At 40.5% G+C, this 22915-nt stretch overlaps 1 protein-coding gene across 1 annotated transcript; it reads right to left on the reverse strand.

The window, feature by feature from the left end:
- Nucleotides 1-4957: 4957 nt before the first annotated feature.
- On the reverse strand, nucleotides 4958-21110 carry alx4a (ALX homeobox 4a). The gene is made up of 4 exons (XM_068723450.1): nucleotides 20771-21110; nucleotides 11762-12075; nucleotides 5979-6107; nucleotides 4958-5405 (listed from the first exon to the last, which is right to left on the reverse strand). Exons 1-4 carry the CDS (start codon nucleotides 21108-21110, stop codon nucleotides 5085-5087), a joined length of 1104 nt encoding a protein of 367 aa, XP_068579551.1. The 3' UTR covers nucleotides 4958-5084.
- Nucleotides 21111-22915: the final 1805 nt, after the last annotated feature.

Genomic DNA, 22915 nt, shown 5'->3' on the forward strand with positions numbered 1-22915 from the left:
ATCTTTGCTAAAACCATCCTTTTTGAAACACTTCCGCATTCACAGTCTCACACTTCCATGCGAGTCTGGATGAGTTTAAAGTGTTTTGAAAGTAAGGTTTTACCGAAAGATGCATGTGATTGGGAAGCACTGAGATAAATGGATAAGTGAGACTTGAATAATACTACTCAAGTTGTGCGAGAGTTTGTAGACCGATGTTTTGCTATAGTTTTGCTGTTGTTAAATGCGTCCTCCAACAACCTCAATTCATCATGACTTTTTTCAGTTTTGTGAATATTTGTTTTTCTTTCACGCCTCAACGGTGAAAAAGTTTCCTTCAAGGATTCAAAGCAACACAGTATGAGTAATTTATATAAAAATAATCATTTTGTGGGGGAAGTAGTCTTTTTAATGTATTGTTAACATTATTATAAGCATCTTGAAGGACATGAAAGAGGAAAATGTTATTGCATGATGAGTATTTAATTTGACATGTACAAGCCTCCACTGAAGCAGCTTCTCTTCTATTCATTCCATTTCCATTGCAGTCCTATTGATGATCTCCAGCTCCTCGACTGGAGCTGGAGGCTTTACCGGGTGACAGCAGTCTTCTTTTGAGTTTTCCCATTCTCGTGCGATCAGAGTGCTCCAGTTAAACTCTTGCACAACTGTGGAAAAGACAGCTATTGTTGCTGGGAGCGAGCAGAAATGGGAGAGCTCCAACATTCTTCGTAGGGTAAAGACCACAGCGATGGCAAGATGTGAATTGGCAAGGGTTATCTTTTTCTGGTTTCCTGGCCGTGCCTTCCCTTTGTCTTACATAAGAGTTGTCCAAAGTTGTTGTACCTTCAGTGGATAATATTCAGCACAAAGTTTGAAATAAAGGGTGGATTGATTGCAGACATAGTTTTTGTTGTGTAGGAAAGATGTTTTGAAGTGATTAGAAATGTTTTTTTCTGAGGACTGTTTTGTTGCATGATTGAGCTCGTATTGCAAAAACAAAGAACATCTGTGTGAAACGATGTTGCATACTGTATTGCATGACAGCTTTCTCTCGCTCGGCCAAAACTACACTGTTAGCCAAAGACCACCTGGAGATATTTAAGGCCCATTCAAACTATTAGCCTTAACTTTGGGTCTAATGGCTTGGCCAGAGCATCCCATCTGGAAGCTGCTGATGCGAGAAAAAGAATGAGATCACATATCATCCACCTTGAACCACACACACACACACACACACACACACACACACACACACACACACACACGCAAACACAATCATCTTGAGTCAGTGTTACATTAATTATGAATTATTTAATTATGTTTAGCGATGCATGTTATTGTGATATTCATATCAGCATGTGAATATCTGTGTACATACACTGGTCTTACTTTGCTGGCAAGTGGTTTGAAACTTGTTCTCTTTTTCTCTTATGCGTAATTCCCACTACACATCTTAAGCCCTGATTTTGCACTTAGCAACAGTATTTGGAGCTCTGCGAATAATATTCATGGTCTGTCATGTAGTGATTACAAGACAAGTTCTGTAGCGTGAACAGTACAGCAATCTGACAACTTTGAAAGTCTTCCAGTGTGAACTCTGCTTAAAGCATCATATTCATGACAAATTAATCAACAATCAAAGCTACAGCTTAAAGGAAGTCTTGGAATAGTTTGACATTTTGGGAAGTTATTCACATTTTTGTCAAAAGTTAGATGAGAAGAGTAATAGCACTATTATATCTGTCTGTTAAATGTGAAGCTTAAACTGGCAACCAGTTAGCTTAGCTTAGCATAAAGAGACTGGAAATGAGGGGAGACGGATAGCCAGGCTCCGTCCACAGGTAACGAGGTCACCACCTACCAGCTCCTCTAAAACTCACTAATTAACACGTTATATCTTGTTTGTCTTGTAAAATCAAAAACTGAATTGTAAAAATAGCATGGTGTGCTCTAACTTTTGTTAATGTTCCTAAAATGTTGAACTATTGCTTTAAGGTATACGAATGTACTCCATATTTACTATATAGTGCACATTTACCCCCCAACATTTTATTTGAGTTGTGTGACACTACACCGATCAGTGATGACACAAAAACACAATGATTCATAAGTGTAATAAATAAATTAAAAACTTGAGACATTAGTGTGATCTGTAGGACGTCACCAGGAGAAACTGAGAAAGTAGTTTTCAGGGCTTGTAAAGAAGTAACTTAACTTGCAGAAAAAACAATCTGAACTCATTCAACCGTTGGAGATTCATTTATTTCAAAATCACATCAAAATCATCATCAACAAAAACAGCAAGTTACTTCTGTACAAACAAATGTCAGGCACCTTAAACAGATGTCAGTGATGCTGTTCATGGTGCTAAATATGGACGGGTTTAGGAGACAGTTCTCGACTGTTGGGACACAAAACCACATGCCTCTGGCTTTAGCAAAGAGACCACTGTCCTAGTGGAAGTCAAAAATAATAATTAAAACAAACTTCTCCAACACTGTAAGTGCAATAACTTATTGCAATAACACATTATATAAAGTCACAATCAGAAGTAGAAATACTTGATTAATAGATAAAAGCTGCTTAAAGCCATAAGAAAATTAGAAAGCAATTTAATCCTCTGTAAAAGTCCAGAGCAACTCTTCAGAATGACACAAAACATAATTTTAACATTTCTAGGCAATGTTACTGTAATACTTCAATGGAGGTCCATTATTTGTCAAATAAGCAAAACAAATGTACAAGCAAAAGAACAATATAATTTATATTGTTCACATTCACACAATACGACATTATAACTATGGATTTCAATTGCTTCATTTCAGTAGTATCAACATGGACGGAGCTGCAGCGGAGTGGAGCTAGAGGGAAGACCAGCGAGAAGACAAACTCAACTCGACAAAGTAGGAATTCAGTCACGCATGTAGTCGTGCAATAAGTTATTTTGACCACATCTTGTTTTTATCTTTTGACAATAATGTTTTTGGATTTTTAGTCCTCACACAGTCTATATTAATTTAAAATGTCTCTCCTTTATTGAATAGTAATAGCTCCATTTTAGAGGCCTTTGTCTTCTCATTTGATGATATTTGTTTACCTACTGACAATAAAACCTCTGTGTAGAATATAATAACGGCATGAACACTTGTGTCAAAGTAATCATCATGTTGTCACCTCATTTACTCGCTGTTGACAGGAAAACAACAATCTATTTTGTCACTGGATGATATTAGGACAGGTTTTTTCCTTCCTATGAAAAAGAAAAGCTCTTCATTTGTTTCTACAATTTAACAGAGGAATTGTAAAACTTCAATGATGGATTAACAGAAAATCAATCAACAACTGTATTCATAATCATTTTGAATAATTTTCCAAGCACAAATGGCAAATATTCTATCGTTCCAGCCTTTAGTAAACTGATGATTTGATAGTAAACTGAATATTTTGGGGTTTGGGCTAAACAAACTAAACAAATCTTTTGAAGATTTTTTTTCTGCCATTTTATAGACCAAGCAATTAATTGACCAATCGAGAAAATCAATCAGAACTGCATTTCTACTCTCAAGCAGGAGGCTGAGATTGGCACTCATATGTTACAATGACTAATCAGCTACGAGGAGCAGAAACAGACTCTTCTGCCATCATCCTCACCGGGGAAAGAAAACGGATATGTAGCCCAGCGGGCGTCATAGAGAAATCAGCCAAAAGTCTAATGAAGCCTGTCTCTAGCCTCAGCCTGCAGCCCAGCTCTAGTGACAAGCTTATTCCGACGGGGTAACACACAGAGACGCTCCTGCAATCACTGGACATATTCACCACATTCCTGCAGCCCAGCTCTAAAGTCATCACATTACCTAAACATTACAGAATGCTCTTCGGGACGATTGGGGCCACTGATTTGGCCGGCAGTTTCTGGCATGTGGCGGATTGTGTGAGCGAGCTACAAATCCAAGCAAGAGTCACCTTTGCTGAGCCCACGTCTGACGGTGAATTGATTGTTACAGCGTGTGGAACTTTGTGTGCGCTGTGATGTACTACGGTGTTCGCGGGGCAGGACGGCTCACTTTAATGCTAATTAAGTGTGTCTATTCCTGTTGTTGCTGATTGAAGCTGGCGTGGCTAGTTGGTGTTGAAGGTGGCTGCTGTGCGTTGCCAGGCCTTGTCTGCCAGTGGAGACGGTGTTTCCTGTAACCTGAGGCCTGAGCCTAGCAGGAGAACCTGTGGAGGCAGCCCTGGGGGAGGAAATGACACGTTGGTTTGAAATTGCTGCCAATCCAATGCCTGCCCTCCTCCCAGAATAAATTGGCACAGGCCATGTCTGCTCTCACTCAATTAGACTCTGTTCACTTATTGCATTCAACCTCTGTCCTTCTTTGCAGAGACATATGCAACTATGCACCGTAAGCTTCGATAAAATGTGTGTTTTCGTTTATAACCAGTTATTGTGTTTTAAAGGACAGCTTGCAATGGCAACCGACATAAACAAAAATCTCACTCACTTGTTACTTAGATATGTTCTTGAGCTCATGTACAGTATACAATATGAGAGACAAGTCTAAGGTAACACAAACAAAATGAGTGGAGCAGAATGGGTGGTATAAAAAACAAGCTATGGGAAGTAAATAACGTGAATCAAGCTCTGTAAATTAAATACTGTATGCTATTGCTGGTTTTGGCACTGCATTCCTTTATTCTATGATAGTATTTTGTAAACCATATTTTTTATATTGCTTATCTTACTGAAATCATTATCATGAATGATACCCAGTTTATTGAGGACTGAACCCATATTTCAATGCGACCTGAGAGATCAAGGAATCAAGAATGAACACAACGTCTCAGTAACATCTTCTTCCGAGTCGCACCTCTGTATTTCTCTCACTTTCAGCGTCTGCTGATTGTCACAGTCACAATTGTTATCTTGGTTGCGTTGGCCGCTGTAATGGCCTCTGTTATCTCCACAGTCTCTCCCTGTTCTTTCGACCTGTGTTATCATTAGTGCTCTCAGGACAACTCCCTCCTCCCCCACAGATGCTCAGCTCGCTGATGGCTGCTCCAGAGAAGAGGGCCATGAGGGGGCAGGGTGCAACTGGGCTGAGACCTCATGTAGCCCAAGAGATGGCTGCACTGTGTTCCTTGGCCTTCATACGCAGCGCAGCTATGCTGGAAGACTTGCGGTCTGGATCAAGGTTAAGATCGTAGCCATTGATTCCTCCGCCCATCCCGGGACCCCCAAAAAGGCTGCCCATGTGTGTCTGTCCCATGTGGCTGCTCCCTGGACTGGGCACGCCCAGGAACTCAGAGATGCCTCCAGGACCGTGAGGATGAGGCGGCATGCAGGAGGAGACGGAGTCACAAGGCACTACGCATCCCGGCACTGGAGAGGCTCCACTGCTGCCCCCGATCCACGAAGGGTTCTGGATCTGGAGGACAAAAGCAAGACTTATGAGTTAAAGTGGCTAACATTTATATTTTTGTGCAAAGAATCGCTTGTAGTGATGCACCTACAGAGAATCATCCCCTGGATCTGCAGCACCCCCATTTACGGAGCATTATAGCTAGTTTCAGCTCATTGTTCAGCTGTCCGGCCCACAACTTAACTGTTCTTGTTCACCCTTACTGCTCTCATCACGTTGATGTGAGCCGCAGCAGGCAGCTGTTTTCAGAGAAAAGCTCTAAAACCCCACTGTACACTACCTGCTCAGCACCAAACAGCAGACAGACGCAGTAAGCTGCTAGTCGGTGAACTCAGTGGCTACAGAGACAGATATTTCCCTCAGAAGTTGGTAGAGACCAAAAATAGATGTAAAAGAGATTGAATAATGAACTTGTTATTAAGCTCGCCATATCAACTTGAAAGGTGATGATATGTCAATGTTAAGTACAACTTGTTTCTGTTGCCCTTAAATGCCCAGAGAAATATTTTATTGCGGGTTTCATAATAAACCTGTGCCTGTGCTTATTCAGTGAGCTGACTACCACTTATTTTCCTTTACCTGTGCATAGTTCTCAGGCCGAGTTAGTAGAGGCAGCTCGTAAGCAGTAGAGAAGTGTGTCCGGACCTGCTGCATCTGTCCGTAACGCTCCCTCTTCCTCCACTTGGCTCTGCGATTCTGGAACCACACCTGCAAAGAAAACGACCCATCAGGAAAAAACAGACCAGCCACTACCAAACAAAACTTGAATCTATGAGAAAGCTCTCATATATCTCATATCCTGTGCAAACCCAAGAACTTTTTTTTTTTTTTTTTTTTTTTTGCAAAAGCAAAAGGCCATCCTTTCCCTAAACTGAACCACATAAAATAAAGATAGTGAAGCAAATAAATTCTGCAGCACATGAAAGTGCAGACCCAGGTTTTAAGACTTGACGTGTCTTTAAAGTGCCGTCCACACGGAGCTATTGATGTGAAAATTTTGAGTCTCCCCTGGTGCTGCACGAATCAGCTCCTCCCTTTGATACACAGGCGTCTGCCTCCCTTCAGGCTGCCAGTGTCGACAGATCCACATCTGGGTCTGTAGCCATTCATAAATCACTCTGGGAGAGGTGTGCTCTCCCCCACATGTCAGCACCGCGGGATACAGTGGGGAATCCCTCTGTATATTCCATGAAACCAAAGTTCAACTTTTGACCAAGAATATGCTTTTCTTTACCCATTTTTTGGATTATTAAGTATTGGGTGCTGTATAGGTAGGACTTTCAGTACCTGCTGACAGACCAAGTGCAGGCTAAGCCTACTTCTTTCTAGCTGTGCAAGGCACTGGAGGAAAGCAGGACTGAAGGGTGGAAGACAGTTGAGCCAAAAAGTAAAATTTGTATCCTGAGAGAAATTCCCTCAAATATTCTACTGCAGTCTTGGTATAACTTCTTTGGTCATTTATGTCTTCTCTGCATACAGGACATCTAGTATGTCTGTCTTTCCTGGAAGAAGGATTCCTCCTCTGTTGCTCCTTTTGAGATTTCTTCCTCTTATTTCCATGTTAAAGTTCTTTGGGGGAGTTTTTCATTGACCCAGTCGAGGTTCTGAGTATAGATAACTTAGATGTTGTATTAATGTTGTACAGATTGTAAATCTTTTTGGGGTAAACTTGCTGTTTTGGCTGATAAACAAAATTGAAAAAGTGTTTTTTAAGGTTTTAAAGTTGAACATTATTGGATAAAACAGCTCCTAGATATTGATATTGTACAACCACCATGTAGACAATGGATTCCTTGGCACAAGCCATGTCTTTTATTTCAGTTTCGAGTTAGATTGCGTTATAATTGGTGAAATATTAGCTATTTGAAAACCTAAGCAGCCTCCAAACTTCTGTAAGGCCAAACATCTCTGCCGCTCTAAAGCTACAACGATTTGTAAATAAGTTATCTGTTCAGTTGTAACTATTGCTATGCTTTTTTCCACAAAGTTTTCTCACATCTATATGCAAGAGTTTGGAGGAGCAAAGGGGGGTACTGGATGTCTTCTCGTGTTTATTTGTACGTATTTGTTGGTTGTCTGAATCTTATCCTCCCAAGAGGGAAAGGGAAACTTCTTCAAAGAGAAAAGAGAGCGATCCTGCCTTGACACAGGGGTTTGAACTTGGATTGTGGGTTGATTCCCAGACCAATCAGCTTGTGGTTTTCACAGTCCATGACATGCAATTTCCCCCTCAGTCAACCTCTTCAAATCCCCCCGACTATGTCACTCTCTCACCACTTCTTTGTATTAACTTAAACACAATAGAGTTTAGTGACAAACATGAGCAGTGTTGCACAAAGATGTTATCCCATACCGAGTTTTTCTTTCGGGACAGGAGTGGATTTTTATCAAATGAGAGAAGACTAGCTATAAGCACTGCAACATGCACACAAACCTGTCATTTTTCTGTCTGTATTTTTGCGAGAAAGTGACGTAAAGAAATGTCGTCTGACTCTGACATTCCTTGGGTCAGCTGGCGAGATTAGAGAACAGCTCACCCTCGCAAAGTGGTAAACTGATATCTGAGGTTGTGGCTGAACCCCAATGTCAAGGTAAGGGGTTGTTGCCCTTTGAATTATATCATATGTTTGGAGGGGGACTCGGAGTCTATGTTATGCCCACCCTTGAGGATTTTGGGATCTATTATTGTTTTAGGTTCGTCATGTATTGCCTTTGGTTCGTCTGTAGTTATTTGAGCTCATAACATCACAGGTTTCCAAATATAATCCTCAACACAAAAGGTCCCGATTAGACTGATGGAGCGTGAAACTCGCTCATCAGTCTCAAGTTTCTAGAAAGTTGAGACACGGTTTGATTTGTCAGAGGTTAAGGGAGCCTCTTATGTATTGCTGTTACATTCAAGTCACAGAGATAAGCATCTGATTTTCCTAAAAAATAAACGCACCGCAACATTTGAAAAATCATTTAACAACAAAAGCAATCCTCAAAGACTCTCCTAACCACCTGGATGAACGAATGTAAAGATTTTAAACTTGTTTCCCAAGTTGAACCTCTTTTCCTAATCCAAAGATGGTAGCCTTGCTCAATGTGTGCAACCTAGACATAAATTAAAACTTTATATTATATTGGTTTATATTGATCTTTCTTTCCAATATTCTATATTGTCATACAAAATAACGAGCCACTATTTTGTCTGAGCAAAGACATGTAATTTACTACTTCCTGGATTATACAATACAGTCACAACAAAAAATATTTTTTATTGAGCAGATGAAGAAGTATATTTTCAACGATCGAGCTTCTTTCTGAGCTTTTGAAAGATCACCAGGAATTTATTTTAAGGAAAATTGGATGCTTAGCTCTACGACTAGAATGTGAAGGTAATACATGAGAGGCACAAACTGGGGCTAAGGTTAATGTCGGTATTATAATGTTGTACAAGTATTCAGTTCAAAATTCGACTCCCCTTTTAAAATATAAAGTGTTATCAGTTATCGAGCTGTCATCTTAATTGTGATCGATCAAGATAACCCAACTTTACTCCTACTTTTAATCTCTTTGTCGTACCCCCCCCCCCCCCCCCCCCCCCCCCCCGTTAAAGCTCAGCCTCTACTCTCCCACTCCAGCCCCTCTCTCCCCCCACCGCCGACCCCTCTCTCCTTGTCTTTCTCCTCCCTCCTCCCTTTTAAGTCAGTGAGGGGAAGTGGGGATATTGGAAAGTGAGATGGGAGAATGTTCAAACTGGAGCTTGTTTTCATTTCATGTTTAATTTCCTGACGCCTAAGCCCTTGGCTTTCCGCAGTTAACCACTCTGACCTTTTGGAGGCGTGCAGACGAGAGCAGTGGACACATACTCAGAAAACACATGCATTTACATACCATGATATGCAAAATTCAAAGTCAGTCATAAACAAATGTGATCTTTTAACCTGGACACTCACACACTTACTGGAGCCTTTATAAACAAGCAAACAATGTATGAGCATATATATATATATATATATATATATATATATATATATATATATGCCCCTTGTCTTGGTTTTGGGGACTGAGTGTGTCATGTTTCACAGAGGGTTTGCTCTAGCTTTGCCTTTGAACAGCAGAAGGAATGAGACCCAAGCCAAATAGTTTGGCAGGGAGATCATTCGGGGAACATTATGAAGTCAGATGTGTCCTTTGCAGCGCCGCGTCCCTTAATCCCCAACTTCTAAATTCGTTAGAAAAGAAAGCTAGTGGTGCTTTTGCACAAGCATAATTTCAATAAATACAAAGATTTAAATTCTTTTTAATTATTTCTCATAATGATCAACGGTGACCCATTTTATATATGAAGCCCAAAAGGATGGTATTTGCCAACTGCAAACACTTACTACTCTTCTTTATTTTATCTAGCAGACATCTGCAAGGAAGGTGGCTCAGAGCTCTTGGTGCTCAAAGTGCTTGGCGGTGATACAGTAATTGCTAAAGACGTTGACAGCAAAAGGCAGCTTACAGAGCCATTAAAGAGCTTTATTTATGCTCCAGAGCCAGCAGGCAGAGAGAGAGAGAGGAAGAGGGAGAGAAGAAGAGGGAGAGAGGGAGGGAGGGCAGAGTGCACAACTCCAAAAGCAGACTTTGAAGTCCAGCCGTCTCACCTCATCTCTGTCATCCAGGACCACTGCGATTGATAGACTGCCTCGGCAGTCACTCACACAGCCTCCCTCTCCATAAAACGTAGGCAGTGTGGTGAAGTTCAAGTCTGAGGTTGAGAGCTAATTGTACTAAATAAACTAGTGGCAGCAGAAGTCACAGATGTGATTATGGAAAACTGCAGCCCGACTTTATGAAGACGTTCATCATCAAACAGTGGATGAAACTGTAGGACCTTGACATTGGCATTTTGGGAGAAAACATCTGTACTCCGGATTTCAATGGCTGTTGTTTCGGAGATGAAAAGGATTCTCCGATCAGTTGCCAAGCTTCAAGTGCCCCTTGGTATTCAACAATTGGATATCCCTGGACTTTGTCTTGATAGACCTTCAGATGAAATTGTAGGGTTTAGTCTTGATTGCGTACATATTTAGGGTCTGATTTTAGAAGTATGGGTCAAACCTCACAGTGACTCAACAGTCTGCTGTGTGGCTGTCAGATGAGGAAGTTAATTATATTCATCTGGGGAATAGATGGGTCTGTGTGAACGCAACATGAATGTACTTATTTTACTGTACCACCACAAGGACCAGGCCAGGTTCTCTGTCCCTGACTATGTCTCGGACCACGCGTGGAAATTGAAACTGGCATCTCAAAGTATATCCTTGCTAAACAGCTTTGATGACTCCTTTTTCTCTCCATGTGTTTTTCCTCCCGGCCTCAAGAGTTGTGCGGTGAAGTAGTTTGAACATGGTAGTGCTGGGGAGAAACCCTTGGCCTCTGACCCTTCTGCAGAGTCTGCAGCATGTAAGAGCTATAAGAGCGGAGTATTCCCTTAGTCCCACCCATCCCACTCTGATCTAAAACTGGCAGGCAGAAAGAGAGATGAGGAACAATAGGCCTTGCTGTCTGCTGTTCTGAACAATCTTTGTCAACATGCCAGTCTTAACTCTCCCAGCCCTCTCTGTCTTTTCCCTGAGTGATTATTAGCACGCAAACATTAACGACTGCAGTCATTCAAGACAACTCATCGGGCTGTTCTACCAAAAAGGAACGACAACATATGTTATTTCAGCAAGTGTCCCAAAACGCAGTATGTTTATGATGAAAAGTGACAAAGCCTTTAAGTCGCTGCAGTAATTTTGGTTACACCAGTACTGATATTGGTCCAACACTGACTCAAATAGCTGACCACAGGCCAATCTGGTATTGGATACCATTATTTTATTAAATAACAGTTCAGTATTATGTTGCCTCCACATAAAAGAATGATCCCAGGTTCTTCCACACAGTGAAACATACAGCTTATTAATTAAACACTTGTATCGGATCGGTACTTGGTAGCAGCCAATACTCAAAGCCCAGGTATCTGTATCTGGACTGAAAAAGTTGGATTGGTACATCTCTCATTTTGATGGAAGCAAAGGAGGAAATCCGATGATTATAGAGTAACTATGGGGTCAGGGTGGATGGACTTTAACATGGGAAACCGCTGTTTGTTTTCCGTTTCAATCCAGCACTCAGTTTTTTTTGTTTTGTTTGTTGCATGATCATGATCAACCACGTGTTTGTGCTTAAATCTAATTAAAACTTGATCAGAGGGTTGTTTTTGTCATGGTTTTGGGAGACAAATTACATATTTTGTTGTTCAAATTCTAGGACTTGTTAGCTCATGTCAATGCAGAAACAAATTTTTCTTATGTAACCAGCCGTTAATTCCCCGTCCTCACCTGTACACGAGCCTCCGTCAGGTCCGTCCTCAGTGCCAGCTGCTCCCGGGCATAAACATCTGGGTAGTGTGTCTTCTGGAAAACCTTTTCCAGCTCTTCCAGCTGGTAGCTGGTGAACGTGGTGCGATTGCGTCTCTTCTTGCCTTTGTTGCTCTCGGCCTCACTTTTGTCCAGAGGGCTGGAAAAGTCAGAGCCAGGCCGCTCGCTAAGGCCCTTCTCGCCGGGCGCCTTTAGGTTCAGGTAGCTGCCTTCCATCCCGGGAGCATCGACGCTCGGGGGTAACTCGGACTCTGTCAGGCCGCTGTTGTCTTTTCCTGTAAGTATGTATGAGACACAAGAAGTGTGGAAGGTCACAATCAATCGTATTTTGTTCTTTTAAAGGAGCCCTTCACCAATTTTACACGTTTGCCAAGGTTGACCAAGGTTTGAAAAAAATGTCTCAGCTTGGCCTTAAGTCTTCAAATTTTGAACAGAAGGCATTACAGATTAAAGGTGTGGGGGTTGAATTAAAGACGCTGAGCATTTGCATTATGGGAAATGTAGGATCCAGGGTATTTGGTACATTATAATCGGAACATCTCAGCCTCTGCTGCATACATTTTTATCAATATATCTCTCTCCAATGTTATGCAAGTACAACACTAAGTCACTGGAGAGACCCTTTAAGGCTGTGATGTAGATTGACGGTCCTTCTCAAAAACCTCATAAAACATACTTTTTAAAGTTTAGACGTTACACTGTGGTTCAAATAAAAAACATTTGAGCAATTTTGGTTTCGGTTGAAGTGTGCCGTTCTTCAGATTTTCATATGAAGCATAAAAAATCAAAATAACTTTCACAGTTTGTGTGGCTTCACATGTAACACAAATCATATTCTTACCGTATCGTATTATTTTCAAGCAAGCTATTACAACCACATGTTGTCAATAATAGTCCTATAATTATAGTTACTACTCTATAATTGGAATATTCAACAGAGCAATACTTTCTTAAAAATGTGGCTGAATAAAACCATGGTGCCTCACGTTCAAGTCAGGGAGTGTGTCTGCTCATCATCACGTTTCAACATCCACATTAAATGACATTTACTTTAAGCTTACGTCACCTCTGTAATGTTTTATTTTAAGGTTCAAAGGCCTTGTCTGTTTGCAACTAGAGAAGAAACGTCTTTCTCTGTTTGAAAGCTATGTCACTACACATTGGCGTGACCTGTGACACAACCCTTGAAGCCCTCTTCCTCACATCTCTCAATCACGCCACCTGAAACCCAAGCCACTTAAAACCTGCTCCCTCTCGAGTCGTGTATGGCGGGCCTTGTGTACGACCACGCTGGCCCCCGCTGGCTTTCCCCAGAGATGTAAACAACATTGTGTTTGTCACCTTCAATTTTGTGAGCGTCCATTTTGTGACAGACCACGCTCTGTTCCTGTCAGCGCTTGCTAACTTTTTTGTTTCCTTTCAGGAGATGAAGAAAGCTGTCCCTTCTCCTTCAATAAACAAACAGCTGTGTGAATAAATAAGCTGAAGGGCTCTGGTTGCAGTCCAGTGAGAACAGTGTGCTCTGTCAGCCTCTCTGTTTGCCTTTCCTGTGACTGGGCACGGTGAGCGCCCTGTCCTAACTGTATTAGTCTGAAACCAGCACATAATGGTCTCTTCCACATAAACAAAGTATTGTGCAACACCAGCATTACTATTTTTAACATTTGTCTCGGAGTTAGATCAAGTTTAGGTGATTAACTTTAGCCTTTTTTTCTTTGCCCATAACAAAAATGCAAAGTGACAATGTCAGTAATGGCCTCCTGTCATCCTCAGAAACCCAGTACAATGAGGGAAGGAGAGTTGACACCTCGTGGCACTGGTGACTCTCTGAGCCAAGTGTTTTAGTGGTTAGTTAGATGACTGAATAGTTTTAGAGTGATGAAGCTAGGCGGTGGCTGTCTGTAACATGCATATTTGTTTTCATGGATTAGTACGCCTTTGGCTAGCTTGTCCCACAATGAGATGTCAATAGTCATTCTCTCGATATTGCAGCAGCCCTCCCCTGCTCGCTGGCTCAGACTTGCCCCGACAGAGACGCTAATGGAACAACACAGCTCACCCAGCTGGAGTTCATGACCTCATATCGCTGTGGCCCACCTGTCAGACCCTCTTACAGTCTCCACACAGGCAGATGTTCTGACATCACCTACCCCTGCATTGGCCTCTAATGCTAAAGCAATGTGCAATATTTTCTTTCTGCCCCTGGGCAGCAGCATGGCTGCAATGTTAAGAAGTAAGATAGGTCAACTCCAGGTTCCTATTTTGCATTTGCATCTGTGAGAGAAAATGCCCCTGAGCAAGGCATATATCCTGTAAGGCAAAGGGTGCAGCTGGGGGATGGGAAGATGGTGGGATAGTGGGTGAAATTGTTTGAAGTTCTCAGTCTTATACAGCTCTACATATATCGACTACGTTTACTCTGGAATCAACAGAACATTTAATAAAATAGATTGACATTTTGGGAATTACACTTATTTGTATTGTTACTGAGAGTAAGATGAAAAGAATAATACCACGTTCACGTGTGAATACTCTAAATACACGGCTACCTTGAGCAGCTGGTTGGCTAAATTTAGCATAAAGAGCTAACAATACGTTATTTCTTAGGGGTCATATGGGAATTGTTCAGAACATCACCCTCTGTGAAATGGCGCTTTGTTGTTTTTGCGCTTCTGTTTTTATACAGATTAAACTAATAAAACGTGAATTAATTAGTGACCTTTAGAGGTGCTGGTAGTCTGATTTTGTTACCTCTACACAGAGACAAGCCAGCTGTTTCGGCCTATTTCCAGCAAAGCCAAGTGGCTAGTGGTGGTAGCTTCAACTGTATGAGAGCATTGCAGAGCGACATTCGTGAGCTAATCAGTGGGACAAGCTAACATGCGACTATGTCAACAAAGCAAGGAGAAGCTCAGATTACAACACACACAGAGCGTGACTTTCTTTTATTCTTTGCTCAGGTAGATCTTTCTCAACTATATCTTTACGTTACATATAGTTGTTTGCTGCTATATTAATGCTCGGCATATCGTGTAGAGAACCTTTTTAAGGTTCTCAGCCTTATACAGACTTATTTCCCCACAATGAGCTCTAGAATCTGCTCTCATTAAAATCTTTCTCTGTCTGGTACTCCAAACGTATTTCTCTTTTCTCTGTCACGCTAACAACACAGAGTCCTTTGCCACAAACATCTTCCAGTATTCCCGCATGCTGAGCTGTGTGTTTCTGCACACTGTTCTGGAGAACACAGCCATCACACACTTTCTTTAGCGAGCCAAGATTCCACCGCGTTGACTCCAGATTTTTTTGGCATTCAGAGGAATGTGTTTTTGACTGTTCTCATTTCAGTATTCATCAACGTGTATGTAAATGCACTAATGTCACCGGCTGATCCCGCAATTTGCCATTTACACTGTGACAAGCTGCAGACCTCTTCAGTTAGCCGAGGTCAGATGTTTACTAGGGTCAGCAATTTAATCACTGCTGAAAACAGAGAGAAAACATCAAAGTATAATTTAACTGGTTGTAAAGCAACAGGGCACCCTCTCAGTTTTTATGGAATGGGATGGGGAGGGTCAAGTGAAGCCAAATAAAAGAAACACTATAAATTAGTAACCTGGGGAAGGGTTAATGACCAAACACTAAATAGGGAAGGGAATGCTTTTAAACCGAGCACTCAAAGTTGTTCTTTCAAAACACTCAAAGCTAACAGCAGTCTGCCACAATGGCGCTCCACTCATCACACCTTATATGGACCAAATAAAGTCAAATATTTCACTGGCTTTGGTGGCTATTAATTGTTCATTCATTGCTAGTTCACAGACATGCTTTGGGCTGGATTATTTTTCCCGCAGCACAGTCTAAGACCCGATGTTGACTGTTGTTTCCTCGGTGGAAGGGAGGCTCCCAGATGTTCCTGAGGAGAGATCTATGCCAGCGGCTCATGCAGGAATGCAGATTCCCTGAGAAACCTAAAAGTATTTCTGTTCAGCCTCAGCTCCTGATAAATTGACACAATCATGACCTCACTACTGTCATAATACCTTGGGCCGTGGCAGTCACTGTCTCATATCAAAGAGCTCAAAGATAGTATGCTTCTTTTTTTTTTTTTTAATGCAGGAAATATTGGTGACAGTTTACATCTACTTACTTCTTCTGAAGGGAAAAAACTTGTGGAGCATATTGATAAAATTGTATTTTGGTAAAGCATTTCATTTTAAAAGGAGAGTTTTTAAGTGTTCACAACTAAATGCATGTTACAAAGTACATACCTAATGTCATATATCAATGTAAACAGTTCATAGTGAAACTTTTAAACTCAAGGTCAAGATTAAATCATTTGTCAGGCATATATTTTGAATGCTGTGATTGTGTTTTGTATCATCAATACTATAAGTAGGTTGGGTGACATGAAATAAAAAGAGGATGTGGAATTGAAATTAAAAGGGGATTATAGATTATCAATCATCAATGTTCTGTTAGCCTCTCCCTCTTTTCCAGTAGTCTTGAATTCATTCCACAATCACATTTTATACTTTCTAGATCATATTAAAATCCATTGCAGGCGGTGTCAGTAAATGGTGATTTGGGTTACTTTCCATCACTGGCTTTTAATTAAAAAAAAAAAAAAAAAAAAAAAATATATATATATATATATATATATATATATATATATATATATATATATATATCTCAAACAAGCAAAATGTGTTGTCTTACTGCTGAAAGCAAGCTGAAAAATAGAAAAATAACTTTTGTTAATCATGGACCCATAGTGATCATCATACTCTTGTGCTGCCCAGTAGTTTCCATCATTAGTCTGTCACAGTTGGCTTTCTTTACATTTTTTGTCTGTGTCTATGTGTCGGGCAAGAAGCTTGTATCCCTTTCTTGACCATAGCACTGTGTGGCCAAATGTTTGTATTATTCAAGAACATACAGAGGTTAGATGTATTCCATTGATAAGAATCAAGGAAGTCAAAGTAAAGACTCAGCGACAGTCTCAACACAAAAGGCACAGAGCAAAATGTGCACCAGCTGGTTAAGGTTTCCAATGCATCTCTTTAATCTCGCCTGCATGCGATTCCCAGGTAGGCTGTGTGGAGTTACCTTCCCCTGCAAGAGAGGTGGATGGAAGTAAAGGGCAAGCCATGCTGTATAAGCTGCACAGCAACATAAGCGTATTTAAAAAAAAACTTTGAGAAAAAGTAACACGTCATGAAACACAATTGTCCTCCGAGTTGAATGTCTTTTCATTTAATGGCGGGCAGATTGCTGCTGCTTCACACATTACATTTTAACAAGCCAGGACTTCTCATTACATATTCTAATTTATTCTGGTTCACAGACAAACGGCGGCACGATCACAGGTGCCATTCAGGCTTATTGTTAACATCGACACAATGTGTTAGTCATCAGCACATGCATATCCTGTGACATCACTTCCCAGAGCCTTCTACCAGAGTACTATATTGTGACAGGAGGCTTTTAAATTGCTGCCAGGACTTTTGGGGGGTTTTGTTTTGTTTTTCATGCACAGAGAAAAATGTTTTATATATCAGAGGATACTTCGATATCCCGCTAAAGGGAGAATGGGGTTGTTTGAAAGCACAGAGTGTTCAAGCTGTATGTTATAAATGTTTTTATTAGCTTTAAACTGTTATTTTGTGAAAACTCAAAGAGGACGAGGAACAAACTGCCTTTAGTGAGTAGTGTTCCCACAAACACATTGTACATCAGTACTTCAGAACTCAACCGTATCAACTACAGGCCTACAAACACAATGACTTTCAGTTTTAGCCTTAGCTCCACTTACAAATTTCATTTATAAAGAAAGTGTGAATATGTTTCATCAAAAGTTCATGTTGCAGCAAGCAATCTGTATCGAGGATAAAAACTGAAAATTAAAAACAAATATGAAGCAGAAGACTCGTATATGCAAAGCGTCTCAAAGCCACAGAGTCAGGTAAAGTACGAGCATGTAAACATTCACACACGTTTGTGAAACCCTCTCATTTCTCCCGAGTCCCTCAAATCATTACCCAATCTCAATGTCCATTTCTGACTCGTTGCTTATTTATACAAGGTGTTGTTGACACAGGCTTATGTAAACCAGTCCCATTTTGTCATCTCAGGCACTCTCTGAAGCTTTGGAGATCTGATGTTTGGAGAGTATGAATAATAACTATAGGAGCCAGTAATGCACATCTGCCTTAGATTAATGCAGACCTCTCCTGCAGTGCTGACCTGCATTCCTCAGCACTCGATCAGCTCTAGGGGTATTATTTCATTCATCGCTGTGTGAGCAGGTAGACGGCTCCATCCCTGTTCTCGCTGTGGGACAGTCTCACTGATTAACATGCACACAAGGAAACAAACCCGCCAACCTGAGCCACTACTGTGCAGAAATATGTTCATTCACTCCTCCAGAGACAATCTTGTCTTTTTACAAACACTATCCAGTGATTTTAGAAATTCATAGTAGAAATGTTCGATAATATCTAAATGTACATTTTATAATTGCTTTCAAGCTCTTAAATGTTAATGTTGTTTACAGTTAAATAGTACTGTGGCGTTTTAAATAAATATTCTGCTAAAAAGTTAAATTAAAAGAGGGAAAATGAGGTGTGAACATCTTGCAGCATATATGCCAGAAATATTTCCCATTATCCTTTAACAGAATTAACAAAATAAATCCACTATTTGTCTTTTCTTCTATCATCAAATTTAAATATTAACATATTAAATATATAGATAGCATATGTCTACACATTTCTTTCCTAATTTTTTGAACAGACAAAATGTTGGGTTGCCGTGTAAACAGTATTGCAGTTGCCACACAGAAAAGTTCCTTTGGGTATGAGACGACTTTTGTCATCATGATGGAGATAAAGCGTCAGCATTGAGCGATATATCTCCCATTGAGGACCACACAAAACAGCAAAAGCCTGTTGACGCCTGAGGCTTTGGCAGGAGCCCAAAGCATCCTCCCCAGAGCCACGATGCATTCATCTGGCTGCAACATTTTCAATGATAACATTGCAGAGCTCTCCTCGAGGGAGGCATGTTGCATTTAATGATGGTGTTTAAATGGTTCTGTCAATGCACTTGCCAAATCAATTCACTTCAGTGTAGGGGGATCCAACCTGTGTGGACACATTGCTCCCAAACTCCAGAAAAAAAAGTGACAGTTCAGCTTAATGTGATGAGTGACTCCAGTTGTTTCTCAGGAAAAGAGATTACTTGCACTTTGAGGATGTATTTTGGCAATGTGTTGGCTGCAAAAAAAACAAGGGCCTTGATGAGCAGAAAGGGCAATTCAATTGTGTTTGTTACACCTAATATTTAAATTTACTCATATGAACAACTAGCATTTAGTGTATTTGATAGTGTCTGGCATGTTCAGCCCCTGCTTTTTTATTGTTTATTTATTTATTTTAGTGACTGAATTATTTTTCCAGCAGGAATGATCGATTAAAATGTCTATTTTTAGGTTATTTCAGCCGCGATAATAACAGATGTTTTCTTCTGTAACATCATGATTAACATCTGGACCTGAAATATATGTAGGCGCCGATACACTGATAACTTCAAAAAATATATAGTTTTTATGTAGTTTTTTAGGGATATAATACATTGTATAAACACCCTAATATAAGAGTTCATTTTTACACGTTATATTGTTTTTTAGGCTGTCGGTCCTCTCCTGTGGACCTGATGTCACACAGAGTCCACTTCTTCTGCTCATTAACGGAGTTCCGTCTTTTTTATTTTAAGCCTCCATGTCTTATAAAAGAGACAGTAAAATGGATTGTTTTCTTGAAACGGTTTGTAGTGCAACGAATTGTCGGAAGACCCTGTAAAGCAATAAAGCGTTTGTTTCAAATGAATGCTGTGTGTCAGGACGTCCAGGCAGTCTCTAAATTTGTCATTGACTGTTGTATTACGGTCGACAAATTGTGAGGTCTTGGCCTGTAACTACTCCATTGAATACATGTGGGCTCCCTTCACGGTGCAATCAGTTATTCTATTTATCATCAAATAATCACTCGTGCTAAAAATAAAACAATGCTATGAACATATTACACTATGCTAAATAGTGCAGTTGATATATTTAGTTTCTTCATTTTTACAACATAGGTCCTCGATTCTCAGTTTGGGCGTGCTTTGCGTATACGCGCGTGCCTCATGCCTACATGGCTTCATATTTGAATATGAATATAATTCATGACGTTTCTACTTTTCAGGGATGACGTGAGTTTTACTGTCTGTAGACAATAATAGACGGTGAGATCAGTGAGATGCTGCGGTTTCAGGATGAACTTCTAAATATGTGGTTAGAAACGTCCAAGATAAGTGTACACAAATGTGCATGCAAACATCCTTTCAAGCATAAGTTTTCCATAACTTCTTCACTTCTCTGCCTTAGCACACATCTCCTCTAAAGGAAACCAATTTCTCTATTTAATGCTACAATTATAGCTCAGCTTGCAAAATCTGACTCTCCCTTGAATATATTTCAAATGCATGATTCAATTTAATTCTCCTTTATATCAACTTGTTTCACGCAAATGTTATCGGTTTTCTAAGGGTTTTAAGGCAACCATGGTATTCTGTTCCCTTTAATACATACAAAGTTATTTTTTTAATTTTCGTCGCTCCCAGTTTCCCATAATAGTTTGATAGGAAACGGCATCGTTACATTAAATATGCATTTAATTTAGAAATATATTCAGTTGTTCAGTTAAAAATATGTATATATGATTGATGGGAGTCTTTGTGGGTTTACCCTCTCCTCCTCTCTGCTCGTCGCTCACACATTCTTCTGACTTTCAGACTCTGTATTACTCACTACAGTACATTTCCATTATTGCTTGCAAACTTCCCCGTTTCTCATGCATTTTCGTTGAACTCAATGCCGGATCTAATGCCTCATAGTTCGCACTGTGTTCCCCTCTCATGTGCACTCACCATAGCAGGGAATCAGCGTCCCGTTGTGTCCGCTGTCCGGGTGCAGCTTGCTGCCTTCGGGCGGAGTTTTGCAGGTCGGTCGTTGCATGAAGAGCTGGTATTTGTTGAAGGTGCTGTCCTCAGCGCCATCCAACGACTGGCACTCCGGCTGGAAAGGACTCCGGGACTTCTCTCCGTAAGCCTGTCCTTTACCCGGAATGAACGTGGGGCTGTATTTGAGTTCAGTGGTCGGGAAAGTCCTGAACGGGTTCGCCTGGTGATCCCTACCTTGCGCAGTAGACGTGCTATAATATGAATCCATCGATGTCATATCGCAGTATGAGACGCACGCTGCGTTCATACCTAAAAAAGTTATATTAAAAAAAATCCACACGGTTCTTCTTTCCCTCCCCTTCTCTAGACAGCAGATATTCTCCCCCAAATGCTCATGCACTGACAAACTCACTCTGACGCGCTCATGCAAACACACTCTCACGCTGCCGCATCTGGGACTGGTTAAAAAATGAATCAGATGTTTTCCAGAGACTGCAGACTGAACAAATGCTAAAAGCCCCCTGAAGGTTTGTCGGGGTAAAGAGAAATGCTTTGCTCAAACTGATGCCGCCTCAGTAGCCTAGTGTATCTGACACACACTCAATCACACACACACACACACACACACATACACACACACACGCAGCACTCCGACCTTCAGGCTCCACACACATCTGAAGTATAGGCCCACACCGAGCTCCAGCCCGCGCTATTATGCAGCCTGTAGAAATGGGAGGTCAAGCTCAGAAGGGGGGAAAGCTTTTTTGGGAAACACGCGGGAGACACAACACATGACATTAATGTAATTAGAGGATGAATATAACGTCTTTGATTCCTGCTGCTACATGACTGAGAACCCAAACTTCTGGCTTTAATTTCTTTATATCAATCTTAAAGACATTTAAGTGTTGTTTCCATCCATGGAGCCACACTTTGTTATTGTCATGTGTGTTTAAGGGAAATCTGATTTATGTTTGCTTTGCCTCTTGCATGCAGAAAGATGAACTTTAGAATTAATTGTAATTGAAAGGATCAAGCTGGGATTTTGGACCAAAAATAGTGCTTAAAGTAAACCGATGATGAGCTTAAACATGTAATAAATATTTCCTTATGGGCTATTTGTTTTAGAGACCCACATTAAGCCAAACGATTATCAGTCAGAGTCTGTCATTGCGGATATATTCACTTATAATGATGGACATTTAGAGCCCATCACAGCAACAAACTCTTAGCCCTGCAATTTAAGAATTGGCTATATAATATTGAATTCATTAAAAACCATTAAGCCCATGATGCTCATTGAAATACTTGGCTTCGTGTTCACAATAAGACGCTGCGCCAGCAATTCGCCTTTTCTTATTGAAATCTGAATTAAAGCGTAAATTATTTTTTAGGAAACAAGAAGCTTTTATGACTGCCGGTAGCTAAATTGGATAAATTATCGCAAATCCTCGTCCTTAATTTTCTTAATTATTGAGATTTGTATGTGATAGGAAATAGCCTGTAATTTGAAAGCTTTTGATTATTGTACAATGCAATATTAAGTAACCTAGAGTTACCGAATAATTCATGATCCAACAAATTATTATTAGAAGCCCATTAGTGGTATTGTTGTTGTTAATTGCCACGCCTGAATTGTATGTTAAAGGATGAAACGAAATATCTCTTTCACGTGTTTTAACTGCGGTTGTCAGGCCTGAATGCTGCAGATTAATTCAGTATAAATGCTAAGATTTCACTCCGCCTCTCTCTCTCTCTCTCTCTCTCTCGTATTTTCCGTCATAATTAACTTATTTATTATGACTCGAGACATAACTCGTGTCTTCTCGCTGTTACCCAACATAATGTCGGCCACATCTACAGTCCAACTTCAGGCAGGAGGAGGATTACACTTCCTACAAATAACAGATAAAAATGATACAAACGGTGAAAATCCTAAATTTTATTTAAAAATGCTGTTTCGTTAACTTTCCCAGAAGCAATACTCTTTTAGCACCTATTACGTGTCTCACTGTCAGGAGGTCACAATTTCAAAGTTTAATTGCTCAGTTAAAAATAAATAAATAAATGAAACAAATAAACACTTTTTTTTTACTGTTTTGGGCCTAGTGC

This window comes from Cebidichthys violaceus, unplaced genomic scaffold, assembly GCF_023349555.1.
Source record: "Cebidichthys violaceus isolate CVI_PGR_0920_01 unplaced genomic scaffold, fCebVio1.0.p SCAF_3, whole genome shotgun sequence".
In the NCBI taxonomy this organism is placed as follows: Eukaryota; Metazoa; Chordata; class Actinopteri; order Perciformes; family Stichaeidae; genus Cebidichthys; species Cebidichthys violaceus.